The following is an 18,955-nucleotide window of genomic DNA, read 5'->3' as shown; positions in this document are numbered from 1 at the left end:
TCCTCCCCACACCCTGCCCCTGGGAGTGTTCTCAGAGGTGCTATGGTTCTCTGGGGACTTTCGGCATTGCCAAGAAACCAGCTAAGGTTCTTGTGAACCAGTGGCCAGCTTGGTAACATACTTTTTCATATATGCTTTCTCTCTTTCTCTGCCTCACTTTCTTGTTTCCCTCTTACTCTAACTTCACATAAAGTACGAGCTTATATAAGCTTTGTCTTATGCTCTCTTTTCTGGCAAATCCAGGCTAAGACACAGGTTGTGGCTTAGCCAAGATTGTAGATGAAACCAGAAGAACATAAGCGAACAGGAGTAGAGGATGTGATTGTAACGACCAACTATGGAACTTAAGTGAACAGAACCACAACAATGCTCAGAGGAAAAGTGGCAGGATCAATGAACTGAAAGTCATGATGGAGCTAAGTCTGTAGGAAGTAGGATGTTGGAAGATGGGAGCTAAAAAGATCAAGGAGGAACAGTCAGAGTGCTAAGTTTGATACTAAGATGACCGAGGAGTTTCAGATGATGGTAATCCAAGGGAATGGCAAGAGAGGGAAGGGCAGAGAACGGGGAAAGGGGTCAAAGAAGTAAGAAGCTGAGGTGCTTAAGGACCAGGGTCACTGTAGTGTAACCGTTGCCCAGCCACTCACAGCAGCTCTGAGATCAGTTATCTTCACAGATACTGATGACAGAGGACTACAGACAATGGACTGTCCTCAGCCACAGAAAGGTAGAAGCTACTCCTGTTCTAGGGACAGACTAGTAACTCAGACCCCTCCCACTGAGGATACTTAGAGAAACTGAGCGAAATATTCACAACATGCGCTTGAAGCAACAAGACAACTGACAAGGTAAGGTCAGAATGCAGGATAGGCAGGCTTGGGGAGGAAGGCCAGCCACTGAGGTCACTTTTTTCCCCCAGGGTTGTTTGCCAATTTCACAGGGGACCATTGAGAGACAGCACTGCATCTGACAGGCTTACGGAGCTAAGGCAAAGACGCTGGGCCACACTAGCACTGCACCGGAGAGAGCAAAGGGAGGCAGAGCTGAGACGACGCCCATCTGCTGGTGGGCACTCCAGCAGGCTAGCCTCCAGGAGTTCAAGATGAAACTGAGGAAAACAGACCTTCCAAGGGGTTGTACCTTAGCTCTGAACCATTTCAACGGGCTCCTCTGAAACTGGATTAAGGTGATTCCAGGGTGCTAGTGTAAGATATTATCCTGGACCTCAAATTTCTTCTATAATCAATTTTGCAAATTGCAAGTTTGATCTAAAACATGCAATAAAAATGACCAGGCATATGAGGAAAGACTACAACATGAACAAAAGACAGAAGAAATATAAAATAGAAGCAGATCCACAAGCATTCCACATATTAAGAGTTACCAGATTTTAAAATAACTGTACTTACAATGTTCCAGGAGATAGAAAACAAAATATACTATTTTAGCAGAGAACTAGGAACTATATATAAAAAAAAAGAACCAAATGGAAGGTCTAAAATTAAAAAAAGAATATACAACTGAAACCAAGAACTCAATGGATGGATTTAAAAGCAGACAGAGAAAGATAAGTTAGACTAAAATATGTCAAATGAAGCCCAAAATATTAAAATTTGAAAAACATGGACCAGAGGCTAAGAGACAGGGATATAGAACATATATGAAACTGAAATTCCAAAAAGGAAGAGGAGAATGGAACAGAAGCAATAACTGAACAATGACTGAGAAGTTTCTAAAATCAATGAAACACAGCAAGCCACAGAAGCCTAAGAATTCTGAGCAAATTAAAAAAAAATCATATCTAGGAACATCATAATAAAATAGCTGAAACAAAGAGAAAAAAATTTAAGTCACCTAAAAAAAAAAAGGCAGGTTACAATTATATTACTTTACTAAAAAAGAAGACAAACCACAATGAAATACTTCTAAAGTGCTCAAAGAAACCCAATAAAAACAACCTTTCATAATAAACCTGAAACAAAAACATTTTCAGAAAGATTCATCACTAACAGGTGTACCCTAAAAGAAATATCATAGGATATTCCACAAGCAGAAGAAAAATAAACCCAGATAGAAAATTATGAGAAGACACAAAGAAACAAAGGGCAACAAAAAGGGTAAATATGTGAATAAGTCCAAATGAAACAACTGTGTAAGAAAACTGTTTCTTATAGGAATTCAAACATGTAAGACTTAAAATATAAAACAACCAAGGCACACAGGGAGCAGAAAGGGTAACTGAAGGGGTCTACAGTCCTCACACTGTCCTCCAAGAGGGTTAAAGACTTAGTTTACATCAGATTGATAAGTCAAGCATGTAAAAACCGTAATCGCTAGGGGAGAAGATTCTGGGAAGATGGTGGAATAAGAAGCACAAGAAATCTGTCTCCCCAACTAGACCACAACTGCACTGGCAGAATCTGGTGATATAACTCCTGCGGAACTCTGGGGTCTACTGAAGGCTTGCAACTTCTAGAAAAAGACTTGGAAGGTACACTGTGTTAATTTCAAATTCAGCTTTTATACCTGCATCCCTGTGTTCACAGCAGCACTATCTGCAATAGCCAAGACACGGAAACACATGTCCATCGACAAATGAATGGATAAAGATGTAGTAGATATATAAACGGAATATTACTCAGACATAAAGAAGAATGAAATAATGCCACATGCAGCAACATGGGTACAACCAGTATCATCTCACCAAGCAAAGTCCGAAGGAGCAAGACAAATACTATATGACACCACTTACATGCAGAATCTAAAATATGACAAAAATGAACATATCTACACAACAAAAATAGACTCACAGACACAGAGAACAGACCTGTGGCTGCCAAGGCGGAGAGAGGTGGCAGCTGGATGGGTAGGGAGTTTGGGGTTAGAAGATGCGAACCATTACAGATAGAATGGATGAACAACAAGGTTGTACTGTACAACACAGGGAACTATACTCAATATTCTGTGATAGTCATAAAGGCAAAGAATTGAAAAAAGTATACATAACTGAATTACTCTGCTATACAGCAGAAACAGTCAAACTTTTGAAAGTCAAAGACAAAGAGAGATTCTCAAGAGAGAGAAACGACACATCACATCCCAAGGGTCCTCAGTAACATCACAGGAAGATTTCTCATCAGAGACTCTGGAGGCCAGAAGACAGCAGGTCCGTATACTCGAGAGTGCGAAAAGGAAAGACCCATCAACCAAACACCTTGTATCTGGCAACATTGTTCTTTAAACAGCATTAGAAAGGAAGGAGATTCTGAGATACACGACAACATGAATGAATCCTGAGGACATTATGCCAAATGAAGAAACCAGTCTCTCTCGCACACACATAAACAACCAAAAACGGTATGATTCCACTTATATGAGGTCCCTAGAGTAGTCAAATTTCAGAGAGACAGAAAGTAGAGTGGTGGTTGCTAAGGGTTGCAGGGAGGAGGGAATGGAGTGTATTGAATGGGTTGAGTCTCAGTTTTACAAGATGAAAAGCATTCTGGAGATGGATGGTGGTGATGGTTGCACAACATCATGAATGTATTGAATACCCTGAACTGTGCACTTAAAAATGATTAAAGATGGTAAATTTTCTATTACATGTATTTTAGCACAATAAAAATATTTGAAATCCAAAATTAAACCTCTCGGGTAACCATTAAGAGAATAGTATTCTGAAAAAGAGCATATAACTACCAAGCTAGGGAGAGAGGGTAGAATAATAATAAACACAAAATGCAAAAGAAGATCAAAGGAACAAGAAAGAGAACAAGTGGGTCAAATAAATAGAAACCTTTGAATCAGTAGATTTACTGCAGCAATGAAATTAAAAGACGCTTACTCCTTGGAAGGAAAGTTATGACCAACCTAGATAGCATATTGAAAAGCAGAGACATTACTTTGCCAACAAAGGTTCATCTAGTCAAGGCTATGGTTTTTCCAGTGGTCACGTATGGATGTGAGAGTTGGACTGTGAAGAAACTGAGCGCCAAATTGATGCTTTTGAACTGTGGTGTTGGAGAAGACTCTTGAGAGTCCCTTGGACTGCAAGGAGATCCAACCAGTCTATTCTGAAGGAGATCAGCCCTGGGATTCCTTTGGAGGGAATGATGCTAAAGCTGAAACTCCAGTACTTTGGCCACCTCGTGCGAAGAGTTGACTCATTGGAAAAGAGTCTGATGCTGGGAGGGATTGGGGGCAGGAGGAGAAGGGGACGACAGAGGATGAGATGGCTGGATGGCATCACTGACTCGATGGACGTGAGTCTGAGTGAACTCCGGGAGTTGGTGATGGACAGGGAGGCCTGGCGTGCTGCGATTCATGGGGTCGCAAAGAGTCAGACACGACTGAGCAACTGAACTGAACTACAAATATATGAGTGAATACTTAAAAGAAACTGAACGATACTAAATGTCCAAGGGAAAAGCAAAGATTTGCTTTTAAGATTCGGATAAAAATGTGTATAGACATACCTAAAACATAAGAATAAAGAAAGACTGAGAGGATAAAGATGAAAAAAGTCACTATGCGAACACTAACGAGAAGAAACTGGTATAATTATACCGACGAGGCAAGAAGCGTTAGGAGAGGGAAGGAGTGACACTCTGTCACTGGGGTTGGCTCCTCCACAGCAGTCCTGGGAGAGGCAGCAGAAAGCAGTAGTGAGTGGTGTAATCTTTGACATCACAGTCATTGTGGTGCTTCATGGAAGAGAAAAAAGTGGTACAGAAGTGGTGACACAGAACAAGGAAGACCCCACCTCAGGCACCGCACCAGGAGGGATGTAGGGGGAGAAGCAAGGTCCACGTGAGAGGGCTGCAGGAAAAACGGTGTCACCAGGAAACCACCAAGCTGCAGTAAGAACAAGGTGAGGGACGTCACAAAAGAAACAGAGGGTCAGAGGGATTCTGCTGCTGCACCCTGACTTTAAGGCTGAATATAAAAGTGTCCAGAGAAGGTCAGGGGTCTTAGAGAGCCCATAGAACAAGGTAATGCCCTAGGAACCCTGGCCTTCCTGGTGACTGATTACTAAGGAAAAAAGCACATAATGAGATCAATACCAAAGGCAAAGCGCGACAGAGATGCTAGAAGCACTGAGGGAGGGGATGGTGGGGGGAGGATCCGCCAGGAACGCCTGAAGTTCTGGGGCTTCCTCTGAATTCTGTTGAAGCCTTAAGGCTGGCAGGGCAGCCATCTCACTCTGAGCACAGGAACGCTTTCCTGATCCCCTGAAAAAGGCTGGGACTCTGACCTGGGATTTTAAAGGGCCAATAAACCTCTGGTAGCTACCAAAAGGAGGGTTAGTCTCAGAGGAAGAAGCAGATCTGGTTACACAGCCCTCTTCCAAATCTACCTGGGGAGTTTCTAACTGCCCAAGACCCAGAAGAGTTTACACTGTCTTTAACAGGGTTGTTAAACACAATTCTTCTCACAAAAGAAAACGTTACTTTTCTATCAAAGGAATGAAGGTAAGGACAGTTCACCAGTTCTGCACCTTTGTACTGCATTAATTTTTTTTGTTGTTCAAAAGATTTGTATTCTGTGTCAACCAGATGCTCAACAATGTTCTAGACTCTGGGGATACAGCAGTAAACAAAGACCTGTGCCTTTATGGAGTCTAAATTTTAGAACAGATATTAAACAAATGTATACATTTATGTTATTAAGTGCTATGAAAATAAGAAACAGTAAGCCAGGGTAAGAGCTTCCCAGGTAACTCAGTGGTGATGAATCCATCTGCCAATCCAAGATACTAGGGCTCAGCTCCTGGGTTGGGAAGATCCCCTGGGGAAGGAAATGGCAACGCATCACAGTACTCTTGCCTGGAAAATCCCATGGACAGAGGAGCCTGACAGGCTACATACAGTCCACAGGGTTGCAAAAGAATCCGACACGACTGAGTGCATGCACACACGTTACAGAAAGCACAAAGGAACATGTTTTTTAAAAAGCACAGGGATGTAATGATAAAACCTAGAATGAGGGAAACTCAGCCAGTCTAGTGGTTTTCTATAATGAAACTATGAGAGAAATCAAAAAGAAAGGGGGAAATTTAGATGTTAAAATTCATGTGTAGAAGGAGCCGCAGGGCTCCAGCCCTGCGCGCCCGCCATGGGCCCCCGCTGCCGGAAAGGCAAGCCCGAAACACCAAGGAGGCACCCTGCGAGCCCGGTTCCCGCCGCCCACCGGCCGGCCCCGTCCTTAGGCACATCCTCCCGTCCATCTGCTCGCCGGAGACATGGAATCCTGAAGGAGATCCGAACTCTTCAGAAGACCACACACCTGCTGTTAAGAAAGAACCCCTTCTGCTGCCTGGCAAGAGAAATATGTGTTCAATTCACTCATGGTGTGGACTTCAATTGGCAAGCCCAGGCCCTGTTGGCCCTACAAGAGGCGGCAGAAGCATTTCTAGTTCATCTCTTCGAGGATGCCTATCTCCTCTCCTTACACGCCGGCCGCATCATGCTCTTCCCGAAGGATGTGCAGCTGGCCCGGAGGATCCGAGGCATTCAGGAAGGGCTTGGCTGAGCTCTGGCCACCCGCCCAAGTCTTGGGTTGATACCAGAGCTTCTGCCTGTAGCCAGGACCAGATCCACGGAGTACAAGGTGTTGCCTGGACTTGCTCTCTCGAAGCAGAGCGTGCGAGTTGCTTTCGTCGTTAGTTGTATTTTAGAAGAAGACTGCATGGCTTTCCTCTGTAACAGAGGCAATATATGAGAGAATCAACACATTCCAGAAATCCTGAGAATAATTTTCAGATGAAGAGACTCTAAGGTTGACTTCACTTTGCAAATTATTCATGTGACTGATGATTTGGAAGACATCAGATTTTCTAGGTTATGGGCAAAAAGGATATTTACTGATTATTTTAAATCTTCTTGTACCATTAAAATTTTTTTACCATATATATATATATATATATTTACTTTTATTTAAAACATGATGGAAAAAAATAAGAGAAAACCAGTCAGTTGCATGGAAGAGCCTGGTACATCCAGCGTACAAATCTCTGTCTTCAGATTGACTTCATCATTAACGGCGGAAGCAAGTTTGTATGTGGACTATACCTGTCAACATATTATATAGCTTTTCAAAAACTCAACTGGAATGAAAATAGAAAATTGTTAAGGTTTGATGTTCTGGCTCCTTCTGGTAAATTCCTGCCAAAATCATTCAGAAATTCCAACTTGTAGAATTTATTTTATTCTTTATTTGCAAATCATAGACAATGTATCATAATTTATACTTCAGAATTTTTCATTCCAGGATTTTAAAGAGCCTTTTCAATGTTTTTACAGGTATTTTTATAACTTCCTTGTGGAAAGAGAATAAAAATAATTCTTAATGAAAAAAATTTGAAGCAAAGTTACTGTTATACATAGATTATACTATGTTCTTTGTGTGTTAGCACTGAATTCTTCATTTGGACACTTTGCCAACAACCACAATTTAAACAAGAGAATTGAGGGATGTATCTTTGCCTCCAGTGGAGTCGAGTATGAGCCGATAAAATCCTTGCCCTTCTCTTGTAACTGAAAGCAGTTTAAGAGACTTCCAGGGAAATAGGAAGTGCCACCCGAAAACGAAGACGTTTAGATACTGTGTGTGATGAAAATGATTAGTGAGGGTGGATACTAGTAACGATGCGTCAGCCAACTGAATTCAAACTAAAGGGAAGGACCAAGTTCTGTTGTTTGATAAATTTTAACCCTTTGTAAAAACCCTTTCCTGTTCGACATCAACTCATTTTTATGTAAACATTGGAATAAAGCTTATCTATGAATACAAAAAAAAAATAAAATAAAATAAAATTCATGTGTGTGCTTTTGGCCAACATGGGAGTAGCAGAGACCAGAATTACCCTCCTCCTTGAAAAATCCAAACAAACATGAAACAAGGGTCTTCCAGATGATGCACATCAGTGATAGCTCAAAGATGGGAAACAAGAGAGCTGAGCCCTACTGCTGTCCCAGCTTCCTGTTCTGAGAGCTTCCACGCCATGGAGCTGGGAGAGTGAAGTAAACCGTTACAGGTGGCAAATATACTTATTTTTAATTGTTCAATATCATCTGTCAGTAGGCAAACGTAAGCTAAAACCACAGTATGATACCACTACATACACATTAGAATGTCTAAAATTAAAATGACTGACCGTCCCACATGTTAGCAAGGCTGTGGAACAACTGGAACTCTCATACACTGCTGGTAAGAATGCAAAATTATATTGGATAAACCCACTTTGGGCAAGTCTGCAGTTTCTTAAAAACTCAGGTATACAACTATATGATTTCATCCTGAACATTTACCACAAGAGAAGGAAATACATGTTCACACACAGACTTGTACATGAGTATTATTCATGCGTGCTCAGTCGTGTCTGACTCTTTATGACCCTGTGAACTGTAGCCCACCAGGCTCCTCTGTCCATGGGATTTTCCAGGCAAGAACACTGGAGTGGGTTGCCATTCCTACTCCAGGGGATCTTCCCGAACCAGGGATTGAACCTACATCTCCTACATTGGCAGGCAAATTCTTACCATTGCGCCACCTGGAAAGCCAAGGTCATCACCACCTACCTATAATTTCTTTTAATAAAATACATATAAGGGGGAAGGTATATTGTTAAGTATTACTCTATCATTCTGGAATTTCTAAATGACACATACTATTCATACTAATATTTGTCACAGCCAAACAATGGAAATAACTCAAATGTCCATCAAGAGGTGAGTGAATAAAAAAATTCTGGTGTATCCATACAAGGTAATATGACTAAGCAATAAAAATTAATCAAATGATACACACAACAAGGTGGATGACTCTCAAAATAATTATGCTGAAAGAAGCCAGATGTCAAGATAGTACAGAAGTTAAGCTTTCATTTATATAAAACACAAGAAAATGCAAACTAATCTCCAGTAACAGGAAGCAGATGAGTGGCTGCTTGGGGGAGGAAGGGCAACTAGCAGGAATCACAAGGAGGAATGAGGAAACTTGGGTGTGGGGTGAGGAATATATTCAGTCTCTTGATTGTGGTAATAATTTCACAGGTGTGTACATATGTCAAAACTAATCAAACTGTACACTTTAAATATGACAGTTTACTGAGTGTCAATCACACCTCAATAAAGCTACTTTTTTTAATGCAACATGTGCATCATGTTTGAATGCTAGTCTAAACAACTGTTTAAAAAGAGCTGACTGGAGATTTAATCACACAAAGGAACAAACATTATTTTTACTTAATTGTGCTATCTGTGGTTATGTATTTGCTGATGCTGTTGTTGTTGTCTTTTACATTTAAAGACAATTATTTTAGAGCAGCTCCAGGTTGACAGCAAGACTGAGAGGAGGATACAGAGATCTCCCATATACTCTCTGCCCCCACCCATAACAGCTCCTCCCACTATCAGCACCCCACCGGAGCGGGACATCTGTCACAACTGACGGACCTGTCCTGACACATCACAGTTACACAAAGCCCAGCACACACCAGGGCCCACTTCTCGGCCGGACTCTGAGTCTGCACAAACATGTAACGGCAGGTATCCATTACTGTGCATTCAACAGTGTTTTTTCTCTGCTCTAAAAATCTGTTCTGCCTAATCATTCCTCCTCCTACTCTAACCCCCGGCAGCCACTCATCTTTTGACTCTCACAGAATATCGAGTTGAAACAATACAGTAAGAAGCTAGACTGTCTGCATTTTAGAGACAGCATACTTACAGATGGATAGCAGGTAGGTCAAGACAGGCCTCACCTTGAGAAGGTGATATTTAGGCAAAGATTCGAAAGACACAAAGGAGACAAAAGTTAAAATAGTAACACAAGCACCAGACTAAACAGGTCCCCTAAGGCCACTGCGAGGTTCTGGGCAGTAGAGAAACATGCTGACTTACACTTCAGCACATGGAAGCAGAACACTTCCTGGAAGCAAGCTCAGTAATACACGTTACAGACAACGGCGCAAAGGACGACAGCCGCAGCGGAGGCCAAGAGGAGATATCTGTTCTCCAGGCTGGCAGGGACGGCTTGCAGGCAGGGATGGGAAAATGATACAGGCAGTTCCCACCCTCAATGGGCAGGGAGAAGACAACAAGGAAGTCAGTAATTACCTAGAGAGACAGAAGCGCTATAACAGACTTAAATCCAAGGTTCAACAGGAAGACAGACGAGGTAGACCCAAGTTAGAGGAGAGATGGCAGGACCGTCCATGAAAATTCCCCATAAATGTTGCCTGACTTATGTGTTGGTATCTCAACCTCAAAACAGCTACATCCTCTATTGCCAGAATGGTACCACCAATCAGCAAGTCACTTTGGCCAAGACCCCAGGAGCTGTCGTCCCCCCGTGCCACACGTTAAATCCATCGTTCCAGTCTGTCTACCGTAACCACTTAAGAGCTTGCCAGCACATCTTCGTCTCCCAGTCACCCTCACAGCATCCCCTCACCACTTAACTCCAGGAGGGCCGGGTGTGCAGTCTGTTCACAGTGCTGGCAGTGTGTGGCACACAGTACATGCTCATGTACGAGTTTCTGAATAAGTGGTCTTCTCTACCTTCCATTAATTCATTCTCACAATCTCATCACAATAACCAATGATCTTTCCAAACTGCAATTACATTCACAGCACTCCGTGGCTCAAAGTTCTCTAGTCTTTGAACTTCACTGGTGGTCCAGTGATTAAGAATCCACCTTCCAAGGCAGGGGACGTGGGTTCCATCCCTAACCAGGGAACTAAGACTCCACATGCCTCAGGGCAACTAAGCCCACCAGCCCAGCACAACTACTAAGCCCCCACATCGCAACTAGACCAGCCCGAGCACCACAGTGAAGAGCCTGCATATGGCAGCTAAGACCCAACACCTCCATAAATAAACAAACACAACATTTTTTAGAAAAAGAAGTTATGAAATGAATTTTAAAAAACACACATGGTCAACACCTGTGACACAGTATTATTTCACAAAAATATTACACTACTGCCTCCATAACACAAACGTCAGGAGGGTTATTTTTAAGAGAAATAAGTCTTAAGTGGTTATTAAAGCTCACTTAATTTTGCACAGCAAAGAGAACAACTGAAAAAAAACAAAAGGACAACCTATAGAACGGGAGAAAATACTTGCAAATGATGCAACCAACAAGGGGCTAATGTCCAAAATATACAAACAGCTCATAAAACTCAATATCAGAAAAACTCAAAACCCAAACAACCCAATCAAAAAATGGGCAGAAGACCTGAACAGACATTTTTCCAAAGAAGAAATACAGACGGCCAAGAGACACACGAAAAGAGGCTTAACATCACTAATTATTAAAGAAACGCAAATCAGAACCACAGTGAGGTAACTCCTCACACCAGTCAGAGTGACCATCGTCAAAAAGTCTACAAATAACAAATGCTGGAGAAGATGAAGAGAAAAGGGAACCCTGGAACATTGCTGGTGGGAATGTACACTGGTGCAACCACTATGGAGAACAGTATACTGCTGCTGCTGCTAAGTCGCTTCAGTCCTGTTCGACTCTGTGTGACCCCCTAGACGGCAGCCCACCAGGCTCCCCCGTCCCTGGGATTCTCCAGGCAAGAACACTGGAGCGGGCTGCCATTTCCTTCTCCAATGCATGAAAGTGAAAAGTGAAAGTGAAGTCGCTCAGTCAAGCCCAACTCCTAGCGACCCCACGGACTGCAGCCTACCAGGCTCTGCCGTCCATGGGATTTTCCAGGCAAGAGTACTGGAGTGGGGTGCTGAACAGTATGGAGGGTCCTTAAAAAACTAAAAATAAAACTATCATATGATCCAGCAATTCCACTTCTGAGTATATATCAAAAACAAACAAACAAACAAACAAACAAAAAAACCCACTAATTCAAAAAGATAAATGAAAAAAAAAAAGCATACCAATGTTCACAGAAGCACTATTTTGGTACAACAGCCAACACATGAAAGTAACTCAAGTGCCTGACAACAGACAATATGATTATGAAGATGTGATACACACACAAGAATGTGAGTCACAAAAAAAAGAACGAAATACTGCCATTTGTGGCAATGTGGATAGACCTAGAATAGTATTATGCTTAGTGAAATAAATCAGACAAACTGTATTATACTGCTTACACATGGAATCTTAAAAATAAAATAAATGAATGTATATGCAAAACAGAAACAGACTCACAGACACAGAAAACAAAGTCATGGTACCAATGGGGAGAGAGGAGAGGGAAGGAGAAGGTAGGGGTACGGAATCAACAGGTGTAAAATACTGTATATAAAACAAACTCATGGTACCAACGGGGAGAGAGGAGAGGGGGAGGAGAAGGTAGGGGTATGGGATCAACAGATGTAAAATACTGTATATAAAATAGATAAACAACAAGATTTACAGCATAGCTCAGGGAGCTATATCCATTATCTTATATAACTTATAATGGAGTATAATGTGTAAAAACTCTGAATCACTATGCTGTTCATTCGAAACTAACACAGTATTGTAAACCAACTCTAAGTAAAATAAAATAGGTAGCTTCCTGGTAGCCCAGTGATTAGGACTCCACGCTTCCACTGTCACGGCCCAGGTTCAGTCTCTGGCTGGGGAACTGAGATCTTGCAAGCCACACAATGCAACCAAAAACAAATAATAAAATAAAATAACAACATTTAAATGACATTTATTTTTTAATATTTATTCATTTATCTGGCTGCACCAGGTCTTAGTTGCAGCATGTGGGATCTAGTTCCCTGACCAGGGATCGAACCTGGGCCCCCTGCACTGGGAGCTGAGAGAGTTAACCCCTGGACCAGCAGGGAAGTCCCCATTTAAATGACATTTAAAATAAATTCCAAATGGGGAATGACTGCTAATAAGTACAGGCTTTCTTAGGAGGTGATGAAAACAAAATCAGACAGTGGTAATGGCTGCACAACTCTGTAAATACACTGAAAACTGCCAAATTGTACACTTTAAGAGAGTCAACTTCATGGATGTCAATTATATCTTAGTAAAGCTATTATTTAAAACTTAAATAAGCTCCTCAGCTTAGCACACACAGCCTCAGCGATCTGTCATATGCCTGCCTCTAGTCTCTCCTTCCACCACTTTCCTGACTGCCTCCCCCAGCCTCAGCCAGATCAAGCTTCCTCAAAAACAACACATCTCTCAGTCCTGGAGAGTTCCCCTTCATCTACCCTTCCAGACCGACCTCAAGATCACCTGGGGAAAGCCTTCCCCTTCCACACCAATTTCAACCCCCACCACCACCCCGCCCCTACAACACAGGCACGCCTGTATCACACAGCACTCGCCACACCCCAGGCGAGGCATTCTATGACTAACGTATCCAAAAGTCTAACATACAACTTCATTTTCTATAATGTGGAAAAGCAAATTTACTAAACTTTAGCAAAAAAAAAAAAAGTGTTTTTATTTGGCTAAAGACAGCTGCCAGACAATACAGGACTCAATAATATTTCTATTGTTTTCTACATGTTCAAATTCTCTATAAGCAAAAAAGCAACTCATCTATGTTTAGGAAAACTACGCAAGTGTAAAATCCTGTAACAGAGAGAAAAATTAGTGGTTTTAGACCACCAGAAGTAAAAGCAGTCCATCATTTTTTCACACGAGTTCCTTAAAATAGTACAAAAGTACAATGGGTAAAAAGCTAGACAATACACGTCAGAGGGGAATTATGTTCCTGAAAAGCTAAAACTAAAAAACACCTAATTACATCTCATCCTGCCTTTTCCAGAGTATAATTCCAATTTCATACATGTTCTTAAATTTTTTTTTTCCTTCACAATTAAACACAGTCCACCAATGAATGTGTCCAACTGAGGCAAAAACTGCATGTTTTTAGACTGCCTACCGATCATTAGCCTGTCTCATCTGCACCGAACTTTCTAGAACTTACACTTCAAATCACTGGTATTGACACTTTCACTTTGCTACTGCTACTTGTTCACATAAGACAGAAAGTGTGATTTAAAACTATGTTACAGAAATAGAACTCTTACTTTTAAAATTATCTAGAAACTTAAAATGCAAAACTAAATAAAAGCTCAGTTATTCCAGTTCAGACCCTGTGTTAACAGGTAAGGGCCTGCATGCCCACCCCCAACCTCTCTGCTCCAGCAACAACGCTGTACAAAATGGCAATGCCATGGAAACTGACCCGCTGCCACGCAAGCAGAACACCAGCAAAGGCTCAGAATGAGAGTTCATCAGTTATACAAAACCCTAATTCAGTTCAGGAGTATCAATACATGGCATATGAAAGCAGCAGATGTTCAAAATCTAGAAGACATCAAGCTGAAAATGACTAGGAAACAATCAAAATTCTATAAGGGCTTCAAAAGGAAATACCAATTTTATTACAAATACTCATTTTTTTACATCCCAGAAAGATGGCTCCTCCATCCATGGGATTTTTCAGTCAACCTGGTGGGCTACAGTCCATGGGGTCACAAAAGAGTCAGACACAGTTGAGTGACTAAGCACAGCAAATGGAGATCTTACACAGTCCAAGGAGATATTTCCTAAATTACACTTTTCAAAGAGAAAAGTATACTTTTCTCTGAAAAAAAAAAAATTAGTTCTTAACTAGGACTAATAACTTTTAAAGCTAATTTTTAATAGTTTTAATTTACACTAATAATTTATTTTATAAAGAATAGTGAACTCAAAAAAAAAACTATTCTGCTTTGGAAAATTCTGGGCTAGAATCATCAGATTTCAATGAGCAAGCAGTTAGTCTGAGCACTTTGTCATGGACACTAAAATGAATAGTGGCTATATAAAAACATGAAATTTTAATATCCTGGTTTCTAAAAGCATTTACAGAAGGCTTCCATGAACATAAGACTCAAAGGTTTAAAAGCTGTAACACACCAAAGCAATCTTCAGAAAAAAACAACAAAACCGAGGGTATCATGTTGCCTGATTTCAAACTATATTACAAAGCTAAAGTCATCAAAACAGTATGCTACTGGACCCAAAACAGACACACAGAAAAATGGAACAGAACACAGAGCCCAGAAATAAGCCTACATTTATACAGTCAATTAATCCATGACAAAGGAGACAAGAATATCCAATAGGGAAAAAACAGCCTTTTCAATAAATGGTGCTGGAACAATTGGACAGCAACATGCAAAAGAATCAAACTGGACTACTTTCTCACACCATATACAAAAATAAATTCAAAAAGGATTCAGTTCAGTTCAGTTGTGTCGGACTCTTTGCAACCCCATGAATCGCAGCACGCCAGGCCTCCCTGTCCATCACCAACTCCCAGAGTTCACTCAAGACTCACGTCCATCGAGTCAGTGATGCCATCCAGCCATCTCATCCTCTGTCGTCCCCTTCTCCTCCTGCCCCCAATCCCTCCCAGCATCAGACTCTTTTCCAGTGAGTCAGCTCTTCGCACGAGGTGGCCAAAGTACTGGAGTTTCAGCTTTAGCATCATTCCTTCCAAAGAAATCCCAGGGCTGATCTCCTTCAGAATGGACTGGTTGGATCTCCTTGCAGTCCAAGGGACTCTCAAGAGTCTTCTCCAACACCACAGTTCAAAAGCATCAATTCTTCTGTGCTCAGCTTTCTTCACAGTCCAACTCTCACATCCATACATGACCGCTGGAAAAACCATAGCCTTGACTAGACTGGACCTTTGTTGGCAAAGTAATGTCTCTGCTTTTCAATATGCTATCTAGGTTGGTCATAACTTTCCTTCCAAGGAGTAAGTGTCTTTTAATTTCATGGCTGCAGTCACCATCTGCAGTGATTTTAGAGCCCCCCAAAATAAAGTCGGACACTGTTTCCACTGTTTCCCCATCTATTTCCCATGAAGTGATGGGACCAGATGCCATGATCTTCGTTTTCTGAATGTTGAGCTTTAAGCCAACTTTTTCACTCTTCTCTTTCACTTTCATCAAGAGGCTTTTTAGTTCCTCTTCACTTTCTGCCATAAGGGTGGTGAACAAACCACTTCTAAGGAACTTAACCATGTTCTAGAACAAAGCTCAAGAATATTTATAGGAATATAAACATATCCAGAATCCATCAAAATAAAATTCATAATGTCTGGCATCTAAACAAAAATTACCACACAAGCAAAGAAACGGGAAAAGACAACTCATAATGAGGGAAAAAATCAATCAACTGATACAAACTCAGAAATGAGACAGATAAGAGAATTACTAGACAAGGGCATTAGAACAATTATAATGTGTTTAAATGTGTTTGAGAAGTTGGAGCAAAGGCTGAGTATGTTCAGGAGAGATATGAAACCTAACCTTTTCAAACAAGGGTAAGCCTTCATATTGTTGACTTTTTAAGTTCTACATTTCTCTTCAATATAGTCACACATCTTGATTATCCTTTTGGTTTAACTAGGTGTTATATAACCATCTCCCCCACTCCCACAAAAAGAGCTTTCAATTTCTACTTGCTTTCTTAAGAAGCCTTATTTTGAATACCTTAATAGCAATATTTTAACAAATACTCCACTAGAGGAATTCCATATACAACCATCACATTCCAGTATCACATTTCACCATGCACCTTGATTAGAGGCAGAACTTCTGAACTAATTATAAAAATTAAAAAGAATGAAGCTTTCACTCCTAAGATTCTCTGGCTTCATGCTGTCCAACAGCATGGGAAATGTCCCGCTCTGTGCAGTCCGACATAGCAGCCAGGAGCCATGTGCTTGAAATGATGTGGTTAGTGTGACAGAAGTGCATTTTCAGTTTGATTTTATTTAATAAATTTAAATAATTACAGATTACTAGTGGCTACGTTACTGGACAGCACAGCTTAAAACAATTTAAAAGAAAATCTGGATTGAAATTTTCAGAAAGATTAACATTTTCAAAATAACAGTTTTATAGTTTTAAACTTCATAGTTTAATATTAATTTTTAAATTAGTAAACATTATAAACTCATAAACACAGGAAAACCCCTATTTTCAAGACTTGGCTCAAAGAACCACTCCACCTAAAACTTCTTCCTGGTTTCTTCGATCACCAAGCCCCAAGTAAGGTGACCACCCCCACTGTGCTGCGCAGCGCCCTCTGTCATCAGCAATGCGCAGGGGGAGGGGGAAGTAACCACTTAATAGACCTGAGATTTTCTCTTGGGGTGACGAAAACATTCTGGAACTAGATGGTGTGGTGGTAGTTGCACAACAACGTTAAGTGTCCTAAATGCCACTATATTACTGACTTCACAATGGTTACTCTGGGGATGCCTTGGCAACCCAAGGCTTAGGGCTCTGTGCTCTCAATGCTCAGGGCCCAGGTCTGATTCCTAGTCTGGGGACGAAGGTCCCACAAGCAGTGCAGTGTGGCAAGATGCTCCACATCACTCATTATCAGAGAAATGCAAATCAAAACCACTATGAGGTACCATTTCACGCCAGTCAGAATGGCTGCGATCCAAAAGTCTACAAGCAATAAATGCTGGAGAGGGTGTGGAGAAAAGGGAACCCTCTTCTTACACTGTTGGTGGGAATGCAAACTAGTACAGCCACTATGGAGAACAGTGTGGAGATTCCTTAAAAAACTGGAAATAGAACTGCCTTATGATCCAGCAATCCCACTGCTGGGCATACACACTGAGGAAACCAGAAGGGAAAGAGACACGTGTACCCCAATGTTCATCGCAGCACTGTTTATAATAGCCAGGACATGGAAGCAACCTAGATGTCCATCAGCAGATGAATGGATAAGAAAGCTGTGGTACATGTACACAATGGAGTATTACTCAGCCATTAAAAAGAATACATTTGCATCACTTCTAATGAGGTGGATGAAACTGGAGCCTATTATACAGAGTTAAGTAAGCCAGAAAGAAAAACACCAATACAGTATACTAACACATATATATGGAATTTAGAAAGATGGTAACAATAACCCTGTGTACAAGACAGCAAAAGAGACACTGATGTATAGAACACTCTTATGGACTCTGTGGGAGAGGGAGACGGCGGGAAGATTTGGGAGAATGGCACTGAAACATGTAAAATATCATGTATGAAACGAGTCGCCAGTCCAGGTTCGATGCACGATACTGGATGCTTGGGGCTGGTGCACTGGGACGACCCAGAGGGATGGTATGGGGAGGGAGGAGGGAGGAGGGTTCAGGATGGGGAACACATGTATACCTGTGGCAGATTCATTTTGATATTTGGCAAAACTAATACAATTTTGTAAAGTATAAAAATAAAATAAAATTTAAAAAAACAACAACAACAAAAAAGGTTAATTTTATATTATATGAAAGTGAAAGTGTTTTAGTCACTCAGTCATGTCCAACTCCTTGGGACCCCATGGCCTGTAGCCTGCCAGGCTCCTCTGTCCATGGGGATTCTCCAGGCAAGAATACTGGAGGAGTAGGTAGCTATTTCCTTCTCCAGGGGATCTTCCTGACCCAGGGATGGAACCCAGGTCTCCTGCACAGCAGGCAGATTCCTTGCCATCTGAGTCACCAGGGAAGCCCCATGTTATATGAAATTCACCTTGGAAAAAAAAAAGTGTAAGAATGTATCTAAGATGTATATCTAACTCACACAACTTCATTATTAAAAAAGCACCTAAAACAGGGAACACCAGGTTTTAAATGCAACTTTAAAGCTCACTTTTTCCCTTAGGTTTCCATTTTTTAAGTAAACTTGGTTCTTAATTATCAACTGTCCACTACAAAATGCCTATTCGAGCAAAGTCAATCAGTGCACACAAGTGCTCTTATTAAATGCAGAACCACATTCAGCTATGTCAAGTGAGAAAGATAAACCTTAGATATTAACAGAATTGGCGGCTCAGAACACTCAGAAAGCAGAAGTGCATGACACCACGACGACTTCACGGGACCGCCTGAGATCAGACTAGCAAGCCTTACCCTTCCCGTCTTACCATCCTGCTCCCGCACGTGCACGCTAAGTCTGAAAG

The 18,955-nt window shown here is 41.3% G+C and overlaps 2 protein-coding genes across 3 annotated transcripts in view; one reads left to right on the top strand and one right to left on the bottom strand.

Annotated features, from left to right (window-relative positions):
• RCOR1 (REST corepressor 1) overlaps positions 1-18,955 on the bottom strand; it is a 124,283-nt gene that overhangs the window by 93,062 nt on the left and 12,266 nt on the right. The gene's annotated exons all lie outside the window — the stretch shown is intronic.
• On the top strand, positions 6,115-6,531 carry LOC129634423 (histone H3-like centromeric protein A). Its single transcript, XM_055556638.1, has one exon. The coding sequence runs from the start codon at positions 6,115-6,117 to the stop codon at positions 6,529-6,531; it is 417 nt and encodes a 138-aa protein (XP_055412613.1).

Source organism: Bubalus kerabau, chromosome 19 (genome assembly GCF_029407905.1).
Source record: "Bubalus kerabau isolate K-KA32 ecotype Philippines breed swamp buffalo chromosome 19, PCC_UOA_SB_1v2, whole genome shotgun sequence".
In the NCBI taxonomy this organism is placed as follows: Eukaryota; Metazoa; Chordata; class Mammalia; order Artiodactyla; family Bovidae; genus Bubalus; species Bubalus kerabau.
Note: the sequence above shows the minus strand (reverse complement) of the source record. Positions and strands in the feature narration are given on the sequence as shown.

What these genes read in the sequence shown, in the direction of transcription:
- LOC129634423 (XM_055556638.1), top strand. Translation starts at nt 6,115, where the DNA reads ATGGGCCCCCGCTGCCGGAAAGGCAAGCCCGAAACACCAAGGAGGCAC.